This window comes from Taudactylus pleione, unplaced genomic scaffold (genome assembly GCF_031769625.1).
Source record: "Taudactylus pleione unplaced genomic scaffold, aTauple2 ptg001458l, whole genome shotgun sequence".
Taxonomy (NCBI): domain Eukaryota; kingdom Metazoa; phylum Chordata; class Amphibia; order Anura; family Myobatrachidae; genus Taudactylus; species Taudactylus pleione.
Genome location: NW_028285856.1, coordinates 273,674 through 297,262, shown reverse-complemented (window position 1 = coordinate 297,262; position 23,589 = coordinate 273,674). Strand labels below are relative to the sequence as shown.

The window sequence follows — 23,589 nt, the reverse complement described above, 5'->3', positions numbered from 1 at the left end:
AGCTGCTGCATTGAAAAATGTTTTAAATAAAAATGTATTGTTTAAAAAATAAATAAATCTCATGCACGTATAGGGATTATGACATATTACTGCATGCATTATGCACAACTGAGGTACCCAATTCTGGTATTCAGGGTTTACAGTTCATTATCTCGTTGGTAATTTTTTCATTGCCAAGAACATGGTTGTAAAAATTGGGGACCTGGGATTGGCTGTGGAGCAGTGTGAAAAGATCCCAGGGTAAGGATACCGTCCATGTTATATAACTGCTGAAGCATGCTTGTGATTTCCGCATCCTCAGACAGATGTGTTTTTCACCCCAGCGTCATATGTGGCACCCCAAACTACCTATCTCCTGAAGTTCTGGCCAAGGATGGTCACTCTTTCAAATCAGACATCTGGGCTCTTGGATGCATAATGTAAGAGATGTATGATAAAGTACTGAGATTTCTGTTTCCTTTCCCTGTACTACAAATGTCAAGGAAGCAACATAGCATTAAATTACATGACATAGTCAGCATGATAATACCATTAGAATAGTAGGTTCTGCTCACACCAGGCCCACAATCCAAGTATTTATATCATTCTACAAACCTTGAGAGAGCCATCCTATTTATGTATACAGATCTGAAAAACGGCAGCATATAGTCTATCATGTGCCATCATAAGCCATCCAGGGACGAACAATTCAGTTTTTGTAATAAATACTGTTTGTTGATTAAGTCATATGAATGTGACCTTGCAGGGTCAAGAATCTTAATTCCCAATGTACATATCTGAGATTCAGAGGATTAATTGCTGTAAATATGCACCCAAGGGCAAGAGCGAGGCCAGACCTCTTTTGGGACATAAAGGGAGATGCATCAAACTTTCTAATCAGGACAGGTGAGAAGTTACCCATAGCAACCAACCAGATTTCATAGAATGTAATAGATAAAATGATATATAGATCTGATTGATTGCTATTGGCAACTTCGCCACTTTTCTCTCTTAGAAGGTTTGATACATCTCATAACATCAGATATCAGGGGGAATTCAATTAGACTTGTTATTTTAACAGGTGTGAAAAAGGGTGGTAGCCTCTTGCTTTAATGCCCCAGGGTGAGATGTAGTTAAAATTCCAACAGTCAGGATGTCGGCGCTAGCTAGCACCTTCTAGAAGATAATATGTAGAATCTGATTGGTTGCTATGGGCAACATCTCCACTTCTAAAAACTCTCACTCTAAATTTACCCCTAAGAATGTGTTAAAAGCATAACAATCAAATCATAACACCTTTGTGTCTAAAGTTTGTTTTGCAGTACCAAAATGCTATTTATTGTACAGAAAGTAGCCTTAGCCTTTGATGGGAAACAGGATCAGCACTCCTTAAAGCATGAAGATTAAACAAATAAAATAGAATGGTTTAATGAGTTGCAAACATCCACTTCTGCACTTTGGGGCTGATACAGGGGGTGTAGTAGGTATTACCGTGGGCCACATGGCCAGCGGTTCAAATCCCATCAGCGGCAGCCTGGCAAGGGTGAAGATCCCAATCGTCCCTAAGGTAAGTATCGCTAACCTAATTCTACCCCCTAACCCTGCCTTAGGGGTGCCTAACCCTAACCTCCCCCCAAGTGCTTAAACCTAACCCCCCCTTCCCTGCTGCCTAACCCTTAATCCCCCCGGGAGGCCTTAACCTAACCCCCCTCCCCCACGGCTGTCCGCGCCCGGCTTACCTTTATTCGGCATGCCGGGCGTCGGTCTTCTGGCGTATGGTTAATGACAGGCGTCGAGTTTTCGATGCCTGTCATTAGTACCATGCCGGGATTAGAGAGTCTGGAAGCCAGCGGTCGGTATTTAGACAGTCGGCTTCCAGACTACATCCCGATACAGGGGTGTACACAGCCGAAACTGTCTATTGGCGGCCACCTATCTGCAACTTTATGCAAATACCACCACAAAGCCCTTTCCTGGTGTACATGAGTATGAAGGTGCAAGGACTGAGACACCTACTGTCAGATTCTGTAAATTCTTTAATTAGATAATGAATTCTACTGTGCTCCTTTGGATAAAATCACTATACTTCACAAATGTCAACCAATGCGTTTCTTCTTCCTGCACTAACAACATAATGTTTGCTAATGTCCTTTGTCTGCTTGTAGCGCCAGGTAGCCAGCACTTATTATTAAGCACTTACTATGGTGCATCTTTCACCATGGAAACTTGCACATGTGGTATGGCAGGTACTCCATCTGTGTATGGCCGTCTATTTGAACGCCTATGTGCGCAACCACTTTCACAACACACCCACAACACTCTCATAACATGTCCATAAGATGGTTCCCCAAAACATTTCTGATACCATGCATCTCCATAGCTATTAGCAACAGCGCCTTTGTGTGAACACTGGGCCTGATTCAGAGCAGAGGAGTAGCATGGATCCATGGCGCCCAGAGAAAGTGCATGTCATACCGCCTCCCCCTTCCCTGTGCTGAAATGCGCCAGCTGGGCATGGCCAGCCCGTAGGGGAATACTGAAGTGAAGAAGAGCAAACAGTGGCAGTTTTACACTTGGCAGTGAGGTACCATTGGGGGAATGGAATGCTTTGGTGAGGCACTGTCGGACATTAAGGAGTAGCTCCTTTGGCACTGCTCTATTTATGTATAGAACCTAGGCTTTGACTTTTATCTCCTTTGAATCATTGTTATTAGTCAATAGAGGAGATTGTATTATATATTCTGATCATTTAATTTAAATTGATAAAATATATGTGCAAGAGTGAAATGTCACAGGGTGCAAAGCTTATTACTGCAATTACTGCCCCAAGCAGCTATCACTGATGTGGGAACACCTATGGGAAGCTCCCTTCTCAGCTATGCTACTACTTAGCAAATATACATTGCACCTATATTAATGTGAGTACTACTATTCATGTTCTGCCTGCCACCATTATTATTATATCAGGTCTCCTAATATTTTTTAAAAGACCTTTCAAATAACACTTTGTGGTCATGCCTGGGAACATCTAATTACTTTAAATAGCAAAGCAGTGCCTTTGTTTAATCTAATACCTTATAATTGAAGTTTAGGACTTTACCTCAGATGCGTCACTTTTAAGTCCATTGAAGCACAATGAATGAATGAGGAGAGGATGGAGGGGATCAAAGAAGAGAGAGGAGAGGAAAGTGCCGATCTGAGAGGGGAGGTGACAGAAGCCAATAAGAAAAAGAGAGGGTTGGTGACAGAAGCCAATAAGAAAGGAGTGGACAGGGGCAAAGAGCCAATCACAGGGTAGAGAAGGGAGGGAATTAAAGAGGTGAGAAGTGAATGTAATTAATCTGACAGGAAAGGGGAGGTGACAGATGATAATCACAGAGAAGGGAGGGCCGGATGGGAGGCAATCTGGGCAGCTTGAGAGAGCATGAAATGTAGAAACGGATCTCAGATCCGTAACTTATTTAGCATATAGAGCAAACAAACCGAGATAAAACTAACAAGGCGGCCGTCATACTGAGTAGCACCCATGACATCCGGAACCCCGGATGGCACCCTCTGTCCATTTTTGCACCCGGAGCTCATGCTCCACCAGAACCACCCTCGCTAGTCCCGATTCAGAGATGGACACTAATGTGATTGCAACAGCGTTCTTGTACGATTGCAGCTGCAAAAATATGTTAATGTCTGCAAAGATCTCCTGAGCATAGACGCCCACTGCTGCCTTCTTACCTGCATGCAACGACGCAAACCTGTGTAAATATCGGTAACATCAATGCACATCGAGCAGCCATCTTGGCCTTGCGGCAGGTCTGACCAGCCGCTGCCTTGGGAGCTCTTCAGACATGTAGAGCTGCGTATACACTCGCAGTGGATAATTTATGCACGCCCATGTAATAGTGTTTACACGGACAGATGGCTGCGTTTCTCAGACCACCCCCCATCACCAACCCAAAATGCTGACAGCCTGTCACTCACAGTGCGGCTTATACGCATGTGCGATAGCAAACAATCCCTCGATCTGCATGAAAATCGCATTAGCGTCCATCTCTGAATCAGGCCCAGTGTGTGTAACACAAGTACCATAGGAGATATCAGGGATATTCGCACACGCGCAGCATCAAAAGTTGCTCAGGTATGTGACCTTCAGCATTGCGTGTAGCTCTGAATCAGGACCTTTGTGATATATGAAATAAAGCATTCGGCATTCCCACTTATAGCTATATTTATAGACATACAGTAGTAGCATCATATTTCATTCTCGTGGTGGCCTCACACTTGTGTGTTAGAAGTTGTGTGCTTGTGCTGCTTACAAACCTCTTTAGCAGCATTGTCATGTGTTTGTGTGTGTTGGATCAGCTAGGGGACACATTGTTACTTCACACCGTACTTTAGTCATTTTTAACAGCTTTTTCTTTTACAGCTTGTGTTTGATAGGCTGCAGCATTTATAATTCATTTCAGTGGTCCTGGACCTTCAGCAGTTTTATCTGTTAGGGGAAAACACAACATATAACCTTAGTAAGCTATAGAAGCTTTGGAAACATTTAGAGGTCCAGCAAATAGCATATGCCATAGACTGTAGTGATAGGGATGATCAATAGATATTTGCTGCTTTTTACTGACACCAAACACAGATCTGACACCAACCCAATATGGGATTTGGTACACAGGTGGCTTATGTTGTTTCTGTATAGAGTGCAGACTCTGCGAGGGGGTATGTGCTATTGTACTTACACAATACTAAGCTATGGGAAGTTACAGCTCCACTCTCTCACATTCAGGTATATAATGCTGTGTGAATATTCCCCTTTCAGAGCCCAGTCACAGAAAGAGATGTATTACTTCATCCGAGAAGGATTCTTTCCTGTACTATCTTACATATCATCTAATGGCAGAAGACTAATCATCTCTTTACTTGTGAGCTGCCCCACCAATAGGCCATGTATAGAGGAAATCCTGGCTCATGATTTCTTCACCCAGGTATAGAACGGTCTCACTGGTGTACTGAGATAGGGGTATATTCACTATCCTAAGTGGGGATTTATACAAGTTTAGGTGTTGCCCATAGCAACCAATCAGATTCTAGCTATTATCTTCTAGAAGGTGCTAGATAAATGATAAATAGAATTTCATTGGTTGCTATGTGCAGCATCTCCTCTTGTATAAATCCGCACTTTAGTAAATATACCCCTTACAGTATATATTTGGAGGGCTGTCATAAGCAACTACATGTAAATGCTGCACTGTGCAATGGGATGTATTTACTAAGTTGTATGTAACCTAATAGAACGCCATAGGACAAGCATAAAATGAGTCTTTTATCATCACTGAGTCTTTTCTTGTATTCAGGAAATCACTCCCGAGAAGCTCTCATCTACCACCTGCCACACAGCTCCCACCCTGTCACTTTCCATCCACCTCACCAGATTCTTCAGAAAGGCAGCTAAAGTTTTATATAGAGGAGTATTATACAGATCCTTATGCACAGGTATATAACTTGTCAGCTTCCAGCTATACATAGCTAAGCATACTAACTTCATCTTGTGCAAATGCTTGTGCTATGCTAGAAATGTTAGTGCAACTGGCATTCTTTTTATAGCATACAGTGTTTATATTAATAGTACCTTTGTCCTCTCTGTATAATGAATAATAATGATCAATTCTAATATTTCCTCATAATTCACTTGGAGCATTATATAACAAACTTGCTCTTTTTTTGATGGAGGGGGCAACACTCCAAGAGGTGGGGGAAATAGTACAACAACCTGCAGTTGTCTGGTAATTAACCAATCAGATAAATAAACTACTGTAGTTCTTAGCCTATGTATGTGTTTGTCCTAAGCACAATTATATAGTAAAAAATTCTGATCCGTTATAAGGTTGACTTAAAAAATACATATATTGTATAGTTATTCAGCTCTTAACATTTATGCACTACTGAAAAGTTATTAAAATGTATTAGACTTTTATTGTATGGTTCAGGTCTCATTATCAAATGCTTTCTATAGATAACAATTGATACAGTGATATGTGCAGGTCATTAAATATATTATAGTAAGGAGGGAGCAAATATAATCAAACTAATGCATTCCCTGCTAATTAACAACATTGCTAAATATATCATAATAACATTATACGCCATAATATCACATTTGGATAAAACCATCCTTTGTGTTTGCCCTCATTAATCTCTATGTATCTGTATGCTTTCTAAGAGTTTCCAGAAGCAGGGGGACATAATAGCTCCATGATTGTCCCAACGCAGAGTCTGATGTCTCTCAGTACAGATAAGATGTGTGAGGTATGAAGAAGAGGGTAGCTGGAGACGGCATGTGCTACAGGCATAGTTTTCCACATTTGGAGAGACCTCTTGTCTGTCTTTTGTCAGGGAGAAAAAAAGGAGATGTTACAACAAGACCTGGTCATGAATCTTTGTACATTCTCATGAAAGGAAGAATGAGCCACAGGAGCAGGTCGGCCTCCCAGAGTGAGCGCCAGTTTTACCAGTGGGATAATGCTAATAGTGCCTTGTATGACACCATGCTGGCTATATATACTTCATTATACAGAGTCACAGTTGTATCTCATCTCCTACTGTGCAAGTTACTGTAAGCAATGTGTAAGGTATCAGGTTTGGTTACAGAGAAATGTGCATATGTTTGTTCATTTTTAATAGAAAATTACTTTATTTACATAAAATGTATGAACAAGAGGTATAAAAATAGGCCAGTCAGAAATGTAATGCACCCACATATATATAGCATCCAGACATTAGAACACAATACACAACATACCATTTATGGTGTAAATACACATTACATCATATATTGCATTTTTCTGACAACACTGAAATCAAGAATGTTTCCTACTAAGCTGATTGTAAAGCTGAAATGGTATGTATCAAGTACCTAGATATCCAATCCTGCATAGCATCAATTATTCTCCTCATGTATTTCTAAGTGTCATGTTTTAAACCTTTCCCTACTATATTTTTGATAATCTAAGATTACAGCTATTTGTTACTGCATTGCTTTTGCCATCTTGCTTCTACCTATCATTTTATAGAATGTTCTTGATAACGCTACCTCACATCTCATTGTGTGCATAGGGTGGTTTTGGTGAGAAGTGAAATAGATATAATGATGTAGGTTGGGCAGGCGAAAGCTAAGGGGAATATCAGTTTTCTTACCCTCCTTGGCTTGTCCTTTACTATAGTCTCCTATGTTATCAGTGTGAATAAGTCATCCTCTCAGCAGTACCCTTCTTAATCCATTAGGTACCATCTCTGTAGATGTGTCTGGCCAATCCACAGAGATTGCAGGGCATCTACCTTGGACAGTCCCCATTCTTATTATGACCATACTCTTGGCAACTCCTTTATGGTGCTATGCTAATGTCCAGAGAGAAGCTCTGTGGCAAGTGCTGGAGGCCATTGGCTTCTACCTGACAATGACAGATTATTTATAATCAATTATTATTAGTACATGGATACAATCCTCATTTTCTATTATATGCATTTGTCATTATGGTATGAGTTAGGTGTGTACCAAAGAAATAGTTCCTGAGCAGACTAAGATACAGTATCACATGATGGCTTTGAGATATGCTGCCTGCACCTTCAATAACACCTGCAATAAGTTTTGGTACAATCAACACTAGGAATAAGAATGGATAATGAACAATTAAGATTTTTTATTAAAGAGCAATTGGAAAACTGATTACTTCCACCATGTCCACATTCAATTACATTTCCCATTTTGATAACTTTGTAGCATGCTACGTTTTAACACTTTGCTCTGGCATGCTCTGTCAGAAGCTCAGGCTTTGCTCTATGTGCTATTCTTTTCTTGCAGTGCAGACATTGACCGTCATGGAGAGAGTGGTGGAAGATGTCACACTTATATCAGAGAACTGTCTCTGCAACATCATACCAGGTGAAAGCAATAGAAATAGTATGAAAGCCCTTAGCGCTAAAACAGGGGAGTGAGGAAAGAGTACATATACTTCTCTTGTGGCATAGTTTCTCTCAAACATAAAAGAGAAGTCAATAATAATATAGTGTGATACTATACGTAATAAATAGCTAATTCTAAAATCTAACAAATAAAGAAAATACAGTATATTCAGAGATAAATCTGAGTAAGTTTTATCCCAGAATAATTAGCTCAAAAGAGAATATCATAAAAACGGATCAATTACTAATAAAACATTTTACAGACATATTCTGGATATTCAATACTAAAAACATGTGATAAAAGCTCAAACATAGAGCAGTAGTAGTACAAATAAGGTTCTAAATGGCCAAATAGGCCTTTGTACCAGATAGATGATATAAGTTCAGCGTTGTGTCACAGCCTTGAGGAAGAGCTATCGCTCACAATGCACCAGTGCTGATGCCAGCTACAGACTACTTCTCTCCTGATGGGCCTTTGCCATTTACACATAGTAAGTGAAGTCCGGCATCACTTCTAGTGCAAAACAATGCTGAACTTACATCACCCATCTGGTTGGAAGGCCTATTAGGCCATTTGCTTATGTGTATTGTAATGTAACACTATCACTTTGGACCAGGGCGCTGTTTTATCACATTAGCGAAAAGTCTTTTGAACATTTTCAGTGGCCAATATATGCGCAATGGAGCCATGTGTGGCTTTTTCTGTCACAATGCCTGCTCATAAGATCAAACGCCAACACATCTTTGGGCACCAGGAAATGAGATTTCATAGAAAAGAAATTCATCCCTTGCACTATGCAAATGGGATTTTGTAAAGGGCTATAATAGGACATATTCCAACAAAGATTTGCTGCTTGAGCTGAGGTGGTGGTCTCATCCTCTGACCTGTAAAATAATATTAAATAATGAATATATTTATCTTCTTCTGCTAGTTTTGATTTCTCATTTTCCATCAAGCAGGTGAATTGGATCCCAGAGACCAGGTAACTTGCCCCATCCTGTGGGTGACCAAGTGGGTGGATTACTGTAATAAATATGGCTTTGGTTACCAGCTGTCAGACAACTGTACCGGAGTGCTTCTGAGTGACGGAACACACACTATTCTCTCCCCCCATTTGCAGTAAGTATAACAATATACTGCCATTTTTTCTGACTTGGTTTCAGCGTGGCTAAGATGTATCCTTTCACTCTCTTTCTTTCAGAAAAGTTTGTTATTCTACTAGCTTATACGAGCACATTACATTCCCTGAATGGAGTCCGCCCTGCAAGTTGGATGTAAAGATGAAGATATTGAGGTTCTTCTCTGAGTACATGCAGGAAAATATCTTGGAGGTGAGGACTTAGCAGCCATAGGAGAAGCATGTTGTTTGTGTAACATTTTTATTTTATTCCACATTGTATGAGTAATGGTGCGTACACACGCAGTGATTTTTTTGGGCGATTGAACGATAATGATGTCGTTATCTTTCAATCGTCAAAAAAATCGTTCAGTTTCTGCCACAAAACGATGAACGATAACTTCCAATGCGCACTCCTGTTTGTAGTTATTGTTCATTGTCCGAATCTCCCGTCCAACCTGACAATAATGTCAGGTTGAACATGTTCGGGGATGAGGGAGGGAGCCTGGCACTGAACCAAAATCGTTCTTGATTTCGTTCAGTGTTTCTGCTTAGTGTCATTAACAACACTGAGCACACCCCTGCCGGGGACACACGGGACTATTTATTTCATGGAGCGAATCATCCCATGTGTATGCACCTTAAAGATGAAGATACTGAGGTTCTTCTCTGAGTACATGCAGGAAATTATCTTGGAGGTGAGGACTTAGCAGCCATAGGAGAAGCATGTTGTTTGTGTAACATTTTTATTTTATTCCACATTGTATGAGAAGTATGAGTAAAGGTGTGTACACACGCAGCGATTTTTTGGACGATTGAATGATAACGATGTCGTTATCGTTCAGTTGTCAAAAAATTGTTCAGCTTCTGCCCCAAAACGATGAACGATAACTACCAATGCGCGCTCCCATTTGTAGTTGGTAGTTATTGTTCATCGCCCAAACCTCCCGTCCAACCTGACGATAATGTCAGGTTGAACTGTTTGGGGATGAGAAAGGTATCCCAGGATGGAACGAAAATCGTTCTTGACTTCATTCAGTGTTTCTGCTCAGTGTCATTATCGACACTGAGCACACCCCTGCCGGGAACACACGGGACGATTTCATTCATGGAGCAAATCGTCCCGTGTGTATGCACCTTAACAAGTATATGTCAGTGATGATGTGAGAAGATCCAATACAATAGGTTTGTTAAACTGATGGCATGACACACCTAAACAACTTACCTCTATTTTCTACTCTGAAGTATAATTCTATTCTGCATGTCCCTATGTAACCAGCAGAGGCTAGATACTTAATTAGAGTAAATATTAAGCTATTCACTATATCAATGCTGTCACCCTTTACATAACACGATAAATGGGGATGCCGTTTATAGACTGGCGGACTAAATGCCGCCGGTCTATATCCCGACACGACAAGCCCGACGGGGGACTTCATAGGCATCAAAATACCGACGCCTATCTGAATCCCGACGGCAAAACGCCGAAGGACGACAACCCGAACGAGGTGAGTCCGGGGCGTCTTTAGCGTTAGCTGCGGGGGTGGGGTTAGGTTTTGGGGGGGAAGGTTAGGGTTAGGCATTCCCCCGGTGAGAATTAGGTTAGGGTGCGGGAAGGGGGGGGTTAGGTTTAGGCATTCCCCCGGGCTTAGGGTTAGGCACCCTCAGGGGGGAGTTATGGTTAGGCACCCTCAGGAGTTTTAGGGTTAGGCGCCTCTATGGGGGGGAGAGGAGTACTCACCAGATGGCGTTGGGATCTCCTGTATCGAGATTTGAACCAGCGGCTAAACAGACTGATTCCGATAAATGAATGGCTACATGTCATGTCTACAGTCCCTTCCATAATACATATTAAACTGGAAACTCTGCTTACAGGGTGGAGATCTCCGTGCAGCACCAAGCCCCAACGTCAGGACTTTGTGCCTCCTGCACTTCCTGAAGACAGACCAGGCTCTGCTCATGTTATTCAGTAACAGGACATTACAGGTAAGTAGGTCTAGTCAATGCAGTTCATGAATATTTACACTGTTGCCTGGATGCCACTAGAATATAGGTATGAAATATAGGTCATTATTTTCCTTAGCGGAAACAAGTTCTTTATGCAATTCACATACTATAGAAACAGAGTTTGACGGCAGATAAGAACCACTTGGCCCATCTAGTCTGCCCACTATACACATCATCTCTGATGATTTTGATAGAATATCTAGATATGGGAAAATCAAGCTAGTTTTACAAAGTAGTCTACATAGCTTGATTTTGTGCCATTTTAAAAAAAATTGCATATTGCATGTGGCTTTCTGGGAACCACATCAGATTCACAAGTAATAGCATCACTGGGAAGTAGCGGCAGTACACAGGGCATTCAGTTATTATTTGCATATAACCCCTAATATTAATGTGCTATATAATTTATCTTCATTGGTAGGTGAATTTTTACCATGACCGCACAAAGATCATCTTAAGCAGAGGACAGCAGTGTTATCTACTGAGTTTCATTGACCAAGACAGACAGAGCTGTACAGTGCCCCTGTCAGCACTGCAAACCAGTTGTCCTCCAGTCATAATTCAGAGACTGGAATATGCCCTGAAAATGCTGCAAAGCCTGAAATGGGATTAGCCAATCCACAAAGACACATTTCTGACAGGTTTTATGGGACTGCCAAATGTACACTGTAGTTACAACTTATAATAATACGGTAAACATTGAAAAGGAACAAGGTATGTTATGAATTGTGGGCACATGTAAGTGAATGTAGCACCTGTAAAGATTGTTGTCTGGTGGGGAAGTCGTGATAAAGCATTTCATTAAAGTTGTGTACTTGGTTAGCTGGGAGCGAGGCAGTAAGCCAGGTCAGGTTCTGTGCCAGATACAGTAGCTGTCAGGGTACAGAAATATCAATATGGTAGTAGTGAGAAAAGATGCAGTGCAGTCTGGTAATATGGAGTTTTAAATTTGCATCAAATGAGAAAAACAAGAGTTCTGGAGTACATTGTAGCAACTCAGATTTCATACTGGATCATCTTCTACTTTATACCAAAGAGATATTTTGTAATCAATAAAGGTCATTAATGAAAGTGCAAAACAGTTGTCAATGCATAGTTTCTCATTGTGTGCAAATGTACCTGTTCGTTCATATTCTGTAAGCCTCAGCTTACTCTGCCTGGTCAGCATGCGAGCCCCGAAGACTGCGTACGTCCATGCAGTTCCTGGGCTGGCCACTCCCGGAAAACGGGGCGGACACAGCCTGTTTCTGGGAATGGCAGAAGACCCCATACCTCCACCCCCCATAAATCAGTGATCACGAGGATTTGCTCAACCCCCTAAATGGAGCCCATGGTGCTTAGTGCTGCTCTTGAATACATGATATAATTTAATAAATATTCTTTACTATGATTTTAAACAGGAAGGGGTGATGCCATATAGGTTTGTAACTTAAATAAAAGAAATACACATCAAAACAATGAAATAAATAAAAATAAACAAGAAAAACAAGTCTCTCCTCCCCCCCCCCCGGAAGAACCCCACACCCTCCGTCTTTAAACAGAGTTTGAATAGAAATCAATGAGCGGATCATTGTCGATTATTCGCAATAAATAACAAGAAGTGCTATGTAAGCCAAGTGTAGAAATATACTTTCCCACATGTTAAAAAACGTTCTACTTTATGCTCCTTATCCATAGCTACTTATGTAACAGAACCTAGCTGTGCCATGTTCTCCCATTACAAAGCCAACAATAAAGCAATTTTTTTAAAATTGATCTTACATTTCAATATAATGTATAGTATCAAAGCAGACATACATTTCCAGTTCATTTTCAATTGTTATTTGTTTTCATCAATACATACCAGAGTGTCACACAGAAATTCTCCAACTTCACGTTCTCCCATGCTATGCACAATAGTCTCCCAGACAGGCAATTTGCACTTTTTGCCAATTATTAACTCCATATTCTCTTCTCTGTTCAAGATGTTTTCACACTGTTCAAGATGTTTTCACTCGGTTCAAGATGTTTTCCCACGGTTCAAGATGTTTTCCCACGGTTCAAGATGTTTTCACACTGTTCAAGATGTTTTCCCACGGTTCAAGATGTTTTCACTCGGTTCAAGCTGTTTTCACTCGGTTCAAGATGTTTTCACTCGGTTCAGGATGTTTTCACTCGGTTCAGGATGTTTTCCCACGGTTCAAGATGTTTTCCCACGGTTCAAGATGTTTTCACTCGGTTCAAGATGTTTTCCCACGGTTCAAGGTGTTTTCACTCAGTTCAAGATGTTTTCACACGGTTCAAGATGTTATCACACTGTTCAAGATGTTTGTTATCACACTGTTCAAGATGTTTTCACTCGGTTCAAGATGTTTTCACACGGTTCAAGATGTTTTCCCACGGTTCAAGATGTTTTCACACTGTTGAAGATGTTTTCCCATGGTTCAAGATGTTTTCACTCGGTTCAATATGTTTTCACTCGGTTCAAGATGTTATCAAACTGTTCAAGATGTTTTCACTCGGTTCAGGATGTTTTCACTCGGTTCAAGATGTTTTCCCACAGTTCAAGATGTTTTCCCACGGTTCAAGATGTTTTCCCACGGTTCAAGATGTTTTCACTCGGTTCAAGATGTTTTCCCACGGTTCAAGATGTTTTCACTCTGTTCAAGATGTTTTCCCACGGTTCAAGATGTTTTCCCACGGTTCAAGATGTTTTCACTCGGTTCAAGATGTTTTCACACGGTTCAAGATGTTTTCACACTGTTCAAGATGTTTTCACACTGTTCAAGATGTTTTCACTCGGTTCAAGATGTTTTCACTCGGTTCAAGATGTTACCAATCACTGTGCACTTGTCATCATGCAGTAACGGCTGATCGATAAATGCAGCCTATAGAAAAAGACAAGTGTGAGTTACCCATGTAATGCCACTTTCAGAAGAGGAAATGATTGTTCTTAATTATGTCTCCTATAGAGATTATAGGCATGTTAGGGCATTGTAGAGTAGAACATATCTTCCATTAATAACGATTCAACTATTGCTCAAATGATAACTGTATATAGGAACTGTTTTTTGTCAAAGTAAGGTCATAGATGGCAGGTAATCTCAGCACCTTAACTATATTTACTGGTGCCCGATGCAGGCAACGCCCCCTCCACATGACATGAGGGGCGCCCTGCTGGGCAAATGCAGGGACCATGAGTGACCAGCGGTGCCGCCCACAGAGCTCTGCGCTGGTGCACTGCTCGCACACCCCTAGTTATGGCCCTGGGTAGTCTGCCTGCTGTTTGAATGCCCCTTCCCCCTCCCCCCCATTTTAGGAGACAGCTAGGTATCCTCACGTCATCTATATGCAGACACATGGGGCTCAAACATCAGAAATAAGAATGATTCACTGATTCTGCCAAATTAACACTAGAAAATCCATGTGGTAGTAGCTGAGAATAAAAATGCTGCAGGATGCAGGCACCAAAAGGTGCATAATAATATGTTGCTGGTTCTGTCAACTTTTCCTGCAATGAGCTCCAAGAACCAGTTTGCATAACAGACAATTCCAATATCAATACATTAATCCCACTCCCCTCCACCTGAATAGTGGGTGGAGGAAGAAAGAAGGTAACCAGTGACGACAGGAAGGAAGAGAGGGGTGGACCAGTGAATGCAGGAAGAATGGAAGGGGGGGATCCAGTGAATGTAAAAAGAGAGGAAGGGGGGAACCAGTGAACACAAAAAGAGAGGAAGGGGGGGAACCAGCGAACGCAGGGAGGAAGGGGGGAACCAGTGAACGGAGGGAGGAAGGGGGGAGCCAGTGAACGCAGGGAGGAAGGGGGTGAACCAGTGAATACAGGGAAGAAAAGGGGGAACCAGTGAATGCAGGGAGGAAGGAGGGAACCAGCGAACACAGGGAGGAAGGTGGGGACTAGTGAATGCAGGGAGGAAGGGGAGGCCAATAGATGTATGACAGGGGGTGCAGTGGAAGAAGGAAGGATGGGGGACCAATGGATGAAGAAAAATGGAAGTCAGAGGGGGCAGTGAATAAAGGATGAGGGGATTAGTGGATGTAGAAAGGAAGGGGTAGTGGATACTAGAGACTCGCTGTCAGCTCTAAGGGCCCGATTCAGACCCAGTCGCTAAGCTGCGTTTGCACGCAGCCGTCAGGGGCCAGGTATGCAAATCTCACGATCGCACGGGGTGGCTTAAGGGCACCCTCTATGTCATAGCGTGCGGCGGCTGTGCGATCACAAGCCAGTCTAATGCCGCCCCCTTTCCCTTCTCAGCACGTCATCTCCAGGAAGTGTATTAAACCATCTGTAACATCGAGAACCATCGGAGGCATATGCAGTGCTTGTGGCAGACCCTACCCTTCCGCAAGCACTGCGAGTGCTGCAGTAAAAAAAACAGCCAGGTGATGTGTACAATGTCACTTCACTTTAATTATGCATGCCCAAAGAACGCTGTTTTGATGCTCAGAAATACCTGCGTTCGCACATCCACTCCCCCGTTTTTCCTGGTCCTTCCCGCTACCACCCGGCACATTCTGTCACTCAACCTAGCGGGCCGTCTATGTGTTCTGAGCGATCACTTCCCGATCGCTATGAGAGGCTCACGCACGCGCACTGCGATGCATAAGCATGCGCAGACGGTGACAATCGACCAGCAGTGTGAGAACGCAGCCTTGCGATTGGGTCTGAATCGGGCCTTAAGGCTTAGAGCTAGTATCCACTTCCCCTTCCTTCCTACATCCACTAACTTCCCTTCCTTAGACTAAGCCAGTGACTGTCAGCAATGGCTGCTGCAGTAGGTGGCGCTGTTATAGGGTTCCCTCATTTCCCTGCACTCAGGGCAGTAGAGTGCCTCAGTGTAACCTGCTGTACTAGGCTAATGCCGCAGTCTGTCTCCTCCTGTGACCGGCAGCACTAGCAGCTATCCTGGCAGCAGGGGGAGAGGAGCTGTGTCAGCTTAGTACCAGAGTCCAGAGATTAAGTCCTGCACTGATCCCTGTGCCTTGCTCTGACCCCAGCCATACATGATGTCATCCTGCTACCTCTGCATCATACGAGCAGCAGCTGGAGTAAGGGGATGGAGGGGGCAAGCATGGAGACACTGCAGGTGGGCGTCCCGGATGTTGCGCCTACTGACTTTAGTGCCATCACGGAATTCGGACAATGCGGCTCCGCTGGGTGATACGCTTCCTGATCTCCTGATAAGAGCCATTGCTGCCCCCGCTGTCATGTTTCTCAGCTTCTTACATCACTGGCACCACCACCGTGTCCATGCGCCAAGAGCTCTGAGGCTGGTGTGCGTGCATGCACAAAGTCCCCTCTGCTCTGGTGGCCATTTTGTTGTAAATAGAGAAGAGAACAAAGTAGCGCTTGGCCATTGAGGCTGCGCTGTCTGTGGACATGTTAACAATAATCAGTCATGGCTCATTATGTAAACACATGCCATAACGCCCACAGACAGACTTAGCTAGGGATGGACATTGGAATCCCGGCATGAAATGGTTGCTGGGCTACCTACATCAAATCCAGTGATGCGATGACAACTAGCCGATATGTACCTAGAAAATCGGTAAGTGCTGTTCTTTGTGATAGAGGGATTTCTGGGTTTACGACGCGCATGCCTCTCAGGGGGCATCCCAAAAAGAGGCCCATAGCCTTCTATTAGGGTAACAACCCATTGAGTCGAAGCACCGGAATACATACAATATATGAGAAATGCAGTAAAATGCCCAAAACCCACAGAATTTTTCAGTTTAGTACATCCCATCCTGTGTATGGTGAGGTTTCCTCCTGGGTTGCTGGGCATGGGAATTCAGACAAGGGATGCCCATCAGTGGGCTGGCCGTTAGTGGTTATCATCGAGCATTTCATCGGTGATTTCCCCATAGATGGTTTTGCTCCATCAATATTACTGTTGATAGTTTGCAATGCCACCGGAAGGCATGGCGTGTCGCAAGCCAATCAGAATTGTGGGTGGGTCTTAGCAGACCACTGGGAGGCTAAATTCCAGTCGTCTGAGATAGAAAGAACTCATCAGGTCCTAGTCAGCTATAGATGGCAGTGAACCACTGGATCTTTGCCATCATTGACAAAACCATCGACCATCGGAAGTTAACCATCGATGGTAGTTAACTATCAACGGTCGATGGCCATCCCTAATTTAGACTCAACTTTAATAAGAATGATTATGGAGTTTATTATAATTTAACATTTTCACTTTTGTAGAGGGGTGACACCAAAATGCCAGCTCCTCTGCAGTGACAGGGTGCACACCACATGATGCTCCTTTTGGTTATTGGTGGGCTGTTAATGTAAACAGTGCAGTGATTACATCACCAGGGCTCCCTGCTGAAAGCAAACCAGTGACACCAATAGTCATGATGGTGTGTGATACATGGACTTCCCATCCTTGGTCAAAATGAGTATTTTGCAGCAGTGGCATAACTAGGGTATTTGGAGGCCAGGGCAAGTTAAGAAAAGCCACAATCCACAATGGGTGTGGCCACTGAAAAATGGGGGCGTGTCAACATGACTCCCCACCGTTTCCTGACACTCTAGGAACATTCCTTTCCATTTCATGTGCACCTTAATGCCTCAGTAGTAATGCCCCTTACAATGCCCACTGTAGTAGTGCCCCTTATGCAATGCAATGTCCCCAGTAGCATTGCCCCTTATGCAGTACCCCATGTAGTGCCCCCAGTAGTGGTCCCCTCCTATGTAGTGCCTTTTATACAGTCCCCCAGTAGGGGTCCCCCCTATGCAGCACCCCCAGTAGTAGTCCCCCCTATGCAGTGCCCCCAGTAGTGGTCCCCCCTATATAGTGGTCCCCCCTATATAGTGGTCCCAGTAGTCTCCCCTATACAGTGCCCATTATATATATATAAAATCAGAAAAACCCAGCACTCACCATGTTTAAACACTCACAATGATGTATAAATAAATAATGGGGATTTGGTTCATGGATTGATCAATGCATTTAAGCCCGCAGCCCACATCACGGGATATATATATATTAAAGACACGCACACAAAAAAAAAACTTACCTGAATCCCCGCTCCTCCCACTCAGCACTATGGGAGAGACGTAATGACATCTTTCCCATCACTCACTGTGGGAGCTGGAAGGTGGAGCACATGACTGAGCTCCAGCTCGGCTCCGGTAGTGGGTGCAGCAGCCAATGAGAGTCTGTGTGACTCTCATTGGCTGCCAAAACAAACACACTGCCACCAGACAGTACGAGTGTAGTACCCAGCGCCGGCGTGTTTGTTACTGTGTACTCTTTGTGGTCCACACTACACTGACTTAAAATCACTGTCCTGGACTGTGGCCAGTCCGATGGAGCCCAGGGTACGTGCCATGCTCGACCCCCCCCCCAGTTTTGCCAATGCTTTTCAGAGAGGGCATATACCAACAAGCTGTTGTGTAGTTGTTCCTGGGTCCAGCACTAGCACCCTCCATACCCCAAGGGTAATGAAGTGTTATCCAATATGGATGACAAGGAAAGGAGCACAATTGCATAATCAGGTCCTATTACATTTCCCTCAATACGTCTTCACCACTGTAAATCATTTATTATTATTGTACATGTGCATATAATAGTCTGGTGAATTGTAATCAATTGATGGAGTCTAAGACATAGTTACTTACTATTTAGATGTTCTTCGAAATTTTGAGCGCAGCCAGTTTAGGAATTTATTCTTGTTTTGTTTCCTGCAAAAAAAAACACATATGTTGGTACATGCGGCAGGTTCTGGTTCTGCACCAATGTGTATGTTTTGTTTATCGATCAGCATTGTCACAGAAGAAAAGACACTTGGGGGTAAATCTACTAAAGTGAGAGTTTTTAGTAGTGAGTTTTTAGTAGTGATGTTGCCCATAGCAACCAATCAGATTCTAGCTATTATCTTCTAGAAGGTGTTAGTTACTGTAAATGTTAAGTAGAATCTGATTGGTTGCTATGGGCAACATCACTTTTAAAACTCACTTCTAAAAACGCTCACTTTAGTAAATTTACCGATTGATGTGTATGACTACTGTGTATGTGTCTCACATGTACATAGTTGTGTGTATATGACTACTGTGTATGTATCTCACATATAAATAGCTGTGTTTGTATGACTACTGTGTATGTGTCACACATATAAATAGCTGTGTTTGTATGACTACTGTGTATGTATCTCACATATAAATAGCTGTGTTTGTATGACTACTGTGTATGTATCTCACATATAAATAGCTGTGTTTGTATGACTACTGTGTATGTATCTCACATATAAATAGCTGTGTTTGTATGACTACTGTGTATGTGTCACACATATAAATAGCTGTTTGTGTATGACTACTGTGTATGTGTCACACATATAAATAGCTGTGTGTGTATGACTACTGTGTATGTATCTCACATGTAAATAGTTGTGTGTGTATGGCTACTGTGCATGTATCTCACATGTATATAGTTGTGTGTATGACTACTGTGTATGTGTCTCACATGTAAATAGTTGTGTGTGTATGGCTACTGTGTATGTGTGTATGACTACATGTGAGACACATACACAGTAGTCACACACACACAACTATTTACATGTTAGAGAGATGAATGTGTGTACTTTGGGGCTAATTGGTGTGAGGTTCTGGTTTTGTTGTGGACCCAGGGTGGTATTAGGAGCAGACACAAAAGCAGGTTTAAAAGAGAACATGGAACTTTTAATGAGTGGTTTAGTAGACATGGAAATGGCAGCATAAAAGTCCGGGTAGTAATAAGGTGCACTGTAGTGAGGCAATGGGAAAAAGCCCAGGTAGTGACAGACAGGAGACAGTCTTTCGCTGAGAAACACGTTGCACTGGCAATGAAAGGGAGCTCTGAACTCCCTTAACTACCCAGTGCTCTGCCGTGACAGGCCAGAGAGAGAGCACGTGACACACCAGGATAGGGCGACTATGTCACATGGCCAGAGGCAAGATGGCAGCGCCGATGCCGGAGCAGAACAAGAACACCGCCAGGCCTAACCAGCCCAGAATGCCAACATGCCAGCACAGGACCACGCATAGCCAATGCTCCCGCCAGAGACCAGCACCACCGCCAGACGCCCCTCGCCATAGCGTCCCCACAGGTATCACCCGCTGACTGCCATGCCGAGAAACCCTGGTCGTGACAATTGGGACTTTAGTAATACACACTCACAATACTTCTCTATGCTATCATTGGATAGAAGTATATACAGTTGTCAGAGGTAAATTAAGAGAGGAGAGGACCTGTGGCAGCCTCCTTGCTAGCCCCCTCCTGTCTCTGGGACAATGGTGGCTGTGCTATATTCCCAGTGATATCTGTACTGTGCATATGCAAATCTCCGGAAAAATGGTGGCCGCACCATTTTTACTATGATTGGCACAATGCTGACTCCAGAGAGGTAAGTACACTAAATGTGTGCAAGGTGTGTGGTGTGGGCCCCCCTGGTCACAGGGGCACCTGCACCCATTATAGATGCACCACTGACAGTTGTATACCTGACTAATGACTGGGGCAAGTGTGTCTCTCTGACTATTTACACATGCAGTAAATACTCTTTTTTTTCTATGTCCCATAATACAACACTTTACCATGATATACATACTGAATATACCAACACGTTTCGTCGTGTGTGACTTTTTCAACCTTGAAAAAGTCACACACGTGACGAAAAGCATAGGTGTATTTACTTTCATCCAATACTGATGTCACAGACGTGTGACCAGACAACTCTGGAAGCACAGACACCGGGAAGAACATACGCAGCTAACGTGATAGGGGCATCACTAAACAGGAATAGTGAAAAAGAGAGTTCCCGTCTCCGAGTGACCCGGCTGCTTCTCCACTGTATAGCGCAGAGGAGATCCTGAAGTCGCTGCAAACAGAGACAGGTAGGGAGAGGGACGAGTTTAAAAGTTTCTACCACTGCTGCTATAACCAGCAAGTATTTTATCAGTATTGGTTTATTATTATGTTTATTTACTTTTCATTTATATACACGTAACCCTTTCATATACCAAAAAGAGCTATAAACATACTGCTATCAATTTATGTAGTAACTACTTTATGTCTCAACACTGTGACTTTATTTTATTATACATAAGCTGTCATTTATTTATTTATTTTACAAGACCTTTCAAAATCTTACTAATTTTAAAACTATTTGGTATCCTAAAGGGGGGTATCCACTACCAGATCTGAAAACGACTGCACGATTACGACATTGTAATTGTGCAGTCGTTTGTCAGTTGTGTGATGAGCCTGCACTGAACGGGCAGACGTTCAGTGCAGGGTCATCAATCATCTGGAAACATGCTCAACCTGACGATATCGTCAGGTTGACCAGCATGTTGGAGAGATCATAGATGTCTAAAAGACCAGCGGGCACACGCATTGCTGGTCGTTTTAGACACTTTTGCAAATGATTTGCCAACGATTTGCAAACAATTGAACGATCAAACGATTGTGATCTTTCAATCGTTCCACTTAATCGTGTAGTGGATACCCTCCTTAAGGGTCACCAATGTGAGAGCTGCTGAAAACATAGGCCCTCATTCAAAGCCGCTCGTTAACAGCAGTACGCTCGTTGCGTTCCGATGTTGGGAAACCGCGCATGCGTCGGTGTAACACTGCGCATGTGCGTACGGCATATTGCGAGCTTTTTTTGTCTCGTTCGTCAAATTGCGAACAGGAAGTGACATGTTAAATGTGATTGACAGAACAGGCCGTTTTTTGGCGTTGACGGGGGTGGAGATGGAAAAACGCAGGTGTGGCGAGGCGTTTTTGGGGCGTACATACATTATCTGATGTGAACGTCAAATGCGTTCGTACCAAGTCATACGTCACTGGATGATCCTCTTTACGTTCAAACTGCTCGCACAGCTTAGGGTCTGGATTACTCGACCACATTGGCGATGGCCTTCTCCTCCGTCCCGGGCCTTCACGATGTTTCATTGATTAATCACGGCTTGTCAGAAAAACAATCAATTTTGAATTGAAAACCAGCTTGTAATGTGTTTTGAAAAGAGTTTTTTTGGTTAGCACAAAACCGTACGCAGGTGGAAATCATAGCTGCTAATTTCAGGATTACACAATCAATTAGCGTACATTTGTAGGTATGTTTTTTTTGTTTGAATTTTGTTTTTGTGCTATTGTAACAATAATGTCATCATGTTTGTGTGTATTTTACCATTTTGCTTTGGTCAGGAGAATTTGCATCCTTATGTAATTTTTGAAAGTGTTCCTTAAAGAGCCCTTTTTTTTTAAACATTTTTTTTTTTTTTGGGAGGTCGTTTTTGCCTTGTGGGCCAGGATTAACTCTAAACCATTTATAAAATAATGTCAGAATACAATGTCGAACATTTTTTAAAAATTTATTTGAAAATAAAAACATTTTCTGGCCCATTTTTGGCCCAAACTTTTTGGGCAGTGTTATTCCAATAAAAATTATAATTTGGCCAAACATAAAAGGTATGGAAACTTAAAACAAAAAATTAAAAACAATTCACAAGAAAGGAGAGGGAAGTTTTGGCCAGAAAGGAATATGGGGCAAGCACAGGAGGAGTGTGGGAAAAGTAGCCAGTGCTGTCAACGTTTTTTCCCCCGTTTGGCTGGGGGAGGGTGGGCGCCAGACCGGGTCCGGGATGTCATCGGGCTGGCCTGTCCAGAGGCAGATGTTGTGGCCTCTGGACTAGGCACAGGGCTAGGCACATTTGGAGGATTGGCTGATGTTGTGCCAGAGGTGGAGGATCCTGATGTTCCGGCAGGAAGGGAGGTCGGCTCCACCATGTGCTGGCGAATGAGCTGCTCCAGGGCATTGGCGATGCGGATGTTGGCCCTGGTATTTTCCGCCAGGACCTGACCAATGGTCACGTTGGCCGCAGCATTTTGCTCCAGGGCCTCAGCCACCCGTAGCAGACTGGCGTCCATCCTCTGCAGAATCTCCGTATGGAAATCCGATTTAAAATTGAGTTCTGTGAGGAGTGCCACTGCCTGCGAGGGGGATTGCCCTGGACTGGCTTCTGCAGGGTCCTCAGCCGGATGTACTGGTTCCTCCCCTGCAGAGACAGCAGAAATTCTGCGGCCAAGGCTCCCCTCTGGAGCAGACTCATCCGCCTGTGTCTCTGTGTTGGTTACATCACAATATTTACCTGGGACAACATGAGGAGCCGCAAAGCCTGGCATGTCCGTATCCATGTTCGACATGCCAAACACCTCCACAGCCTGCACACACCCCTGTGCCAGCTCTTCCAAATCATTCAACTCCAATGACACAGGGATGAGAGACCCCCACCTGTCCCCCTTGCATGCCTAGCCCTGTCCGCCATTTTTTGTTTCAGGCGATATTTGAAGTCTTGCCATCTGTGGGTGAAAAAGTAACCATTATTCCTGCTTTTTTGTTTTTTTTGTTTTAGGGGGGTCAAGTTTTTACTTACCGCCGTTTGACATCCCAGGCTAGACGGACATAATCACCCACCCTATTGACAGCACTGGCTATCACCTCCCACATTCTCCACTTCTGGCTTGCACCCATATTCCTGTCTGCC

General features: G+C 43.2%; 1 protein-coding gene across 1 annotated transcript; it reads left to right on the top strand.

Moving 5' to 3' along the window:
- Nucleotides 1-397: 397 nt before the first annotated feature.
- LOC148442565 (serine/threonine-protein kinase PLK2-like) lies at nucleotides 398-11,695 on the top strand. Its single transcript, XM_088463795.1, has 6 exons — nucleotides 398-419; nucleotides 7,832-7,912; nucleotides 8,890-9,052; nucleotides 9,135-9,264; nucleotides 10,926-11,036; nucleotides 11,479-11,695. The coding sequence occupies exons 2-6, from the start codon at nucleotides 7,849-7,851 to the stop codon at nucleotides 11,668-11,670; spliced, it is 660 nt and encodes a 219-aa protein (XP_088319921.1). The 5' UTR covers nucleotides 398-419; nucleotides 7,832-7,848; the 3' UTR covers nucleotides 11,671-11,695.
- The last annotated feature ends 11,894 nt before the right edge of the window (nucleotides 11,696-23,589 follow it).

Coding starts and splice junctions, on each gene's coding strand:
- LOC148442565 (XM_088463795.1), top strand. CDS start 7,849: ATGGAGAGAGTGGTGGAAGATGTCACACTTATATCAGAGAACTGTCTC. Junction 9,265..10,925: donor TGCAGGAAAATATCTTGGAG/GTGAGGACTTAG, acceptor CTCTGCTTACAG/GGTGGAGATCTCCGTGCAGC. Junction 11,037..11,478: donor TCAGTAACAGGACATTACAG/GTAAGTAGGTCT, acceptor CTTCATTGGTAG/GTGAATTTTTACCATGACCG.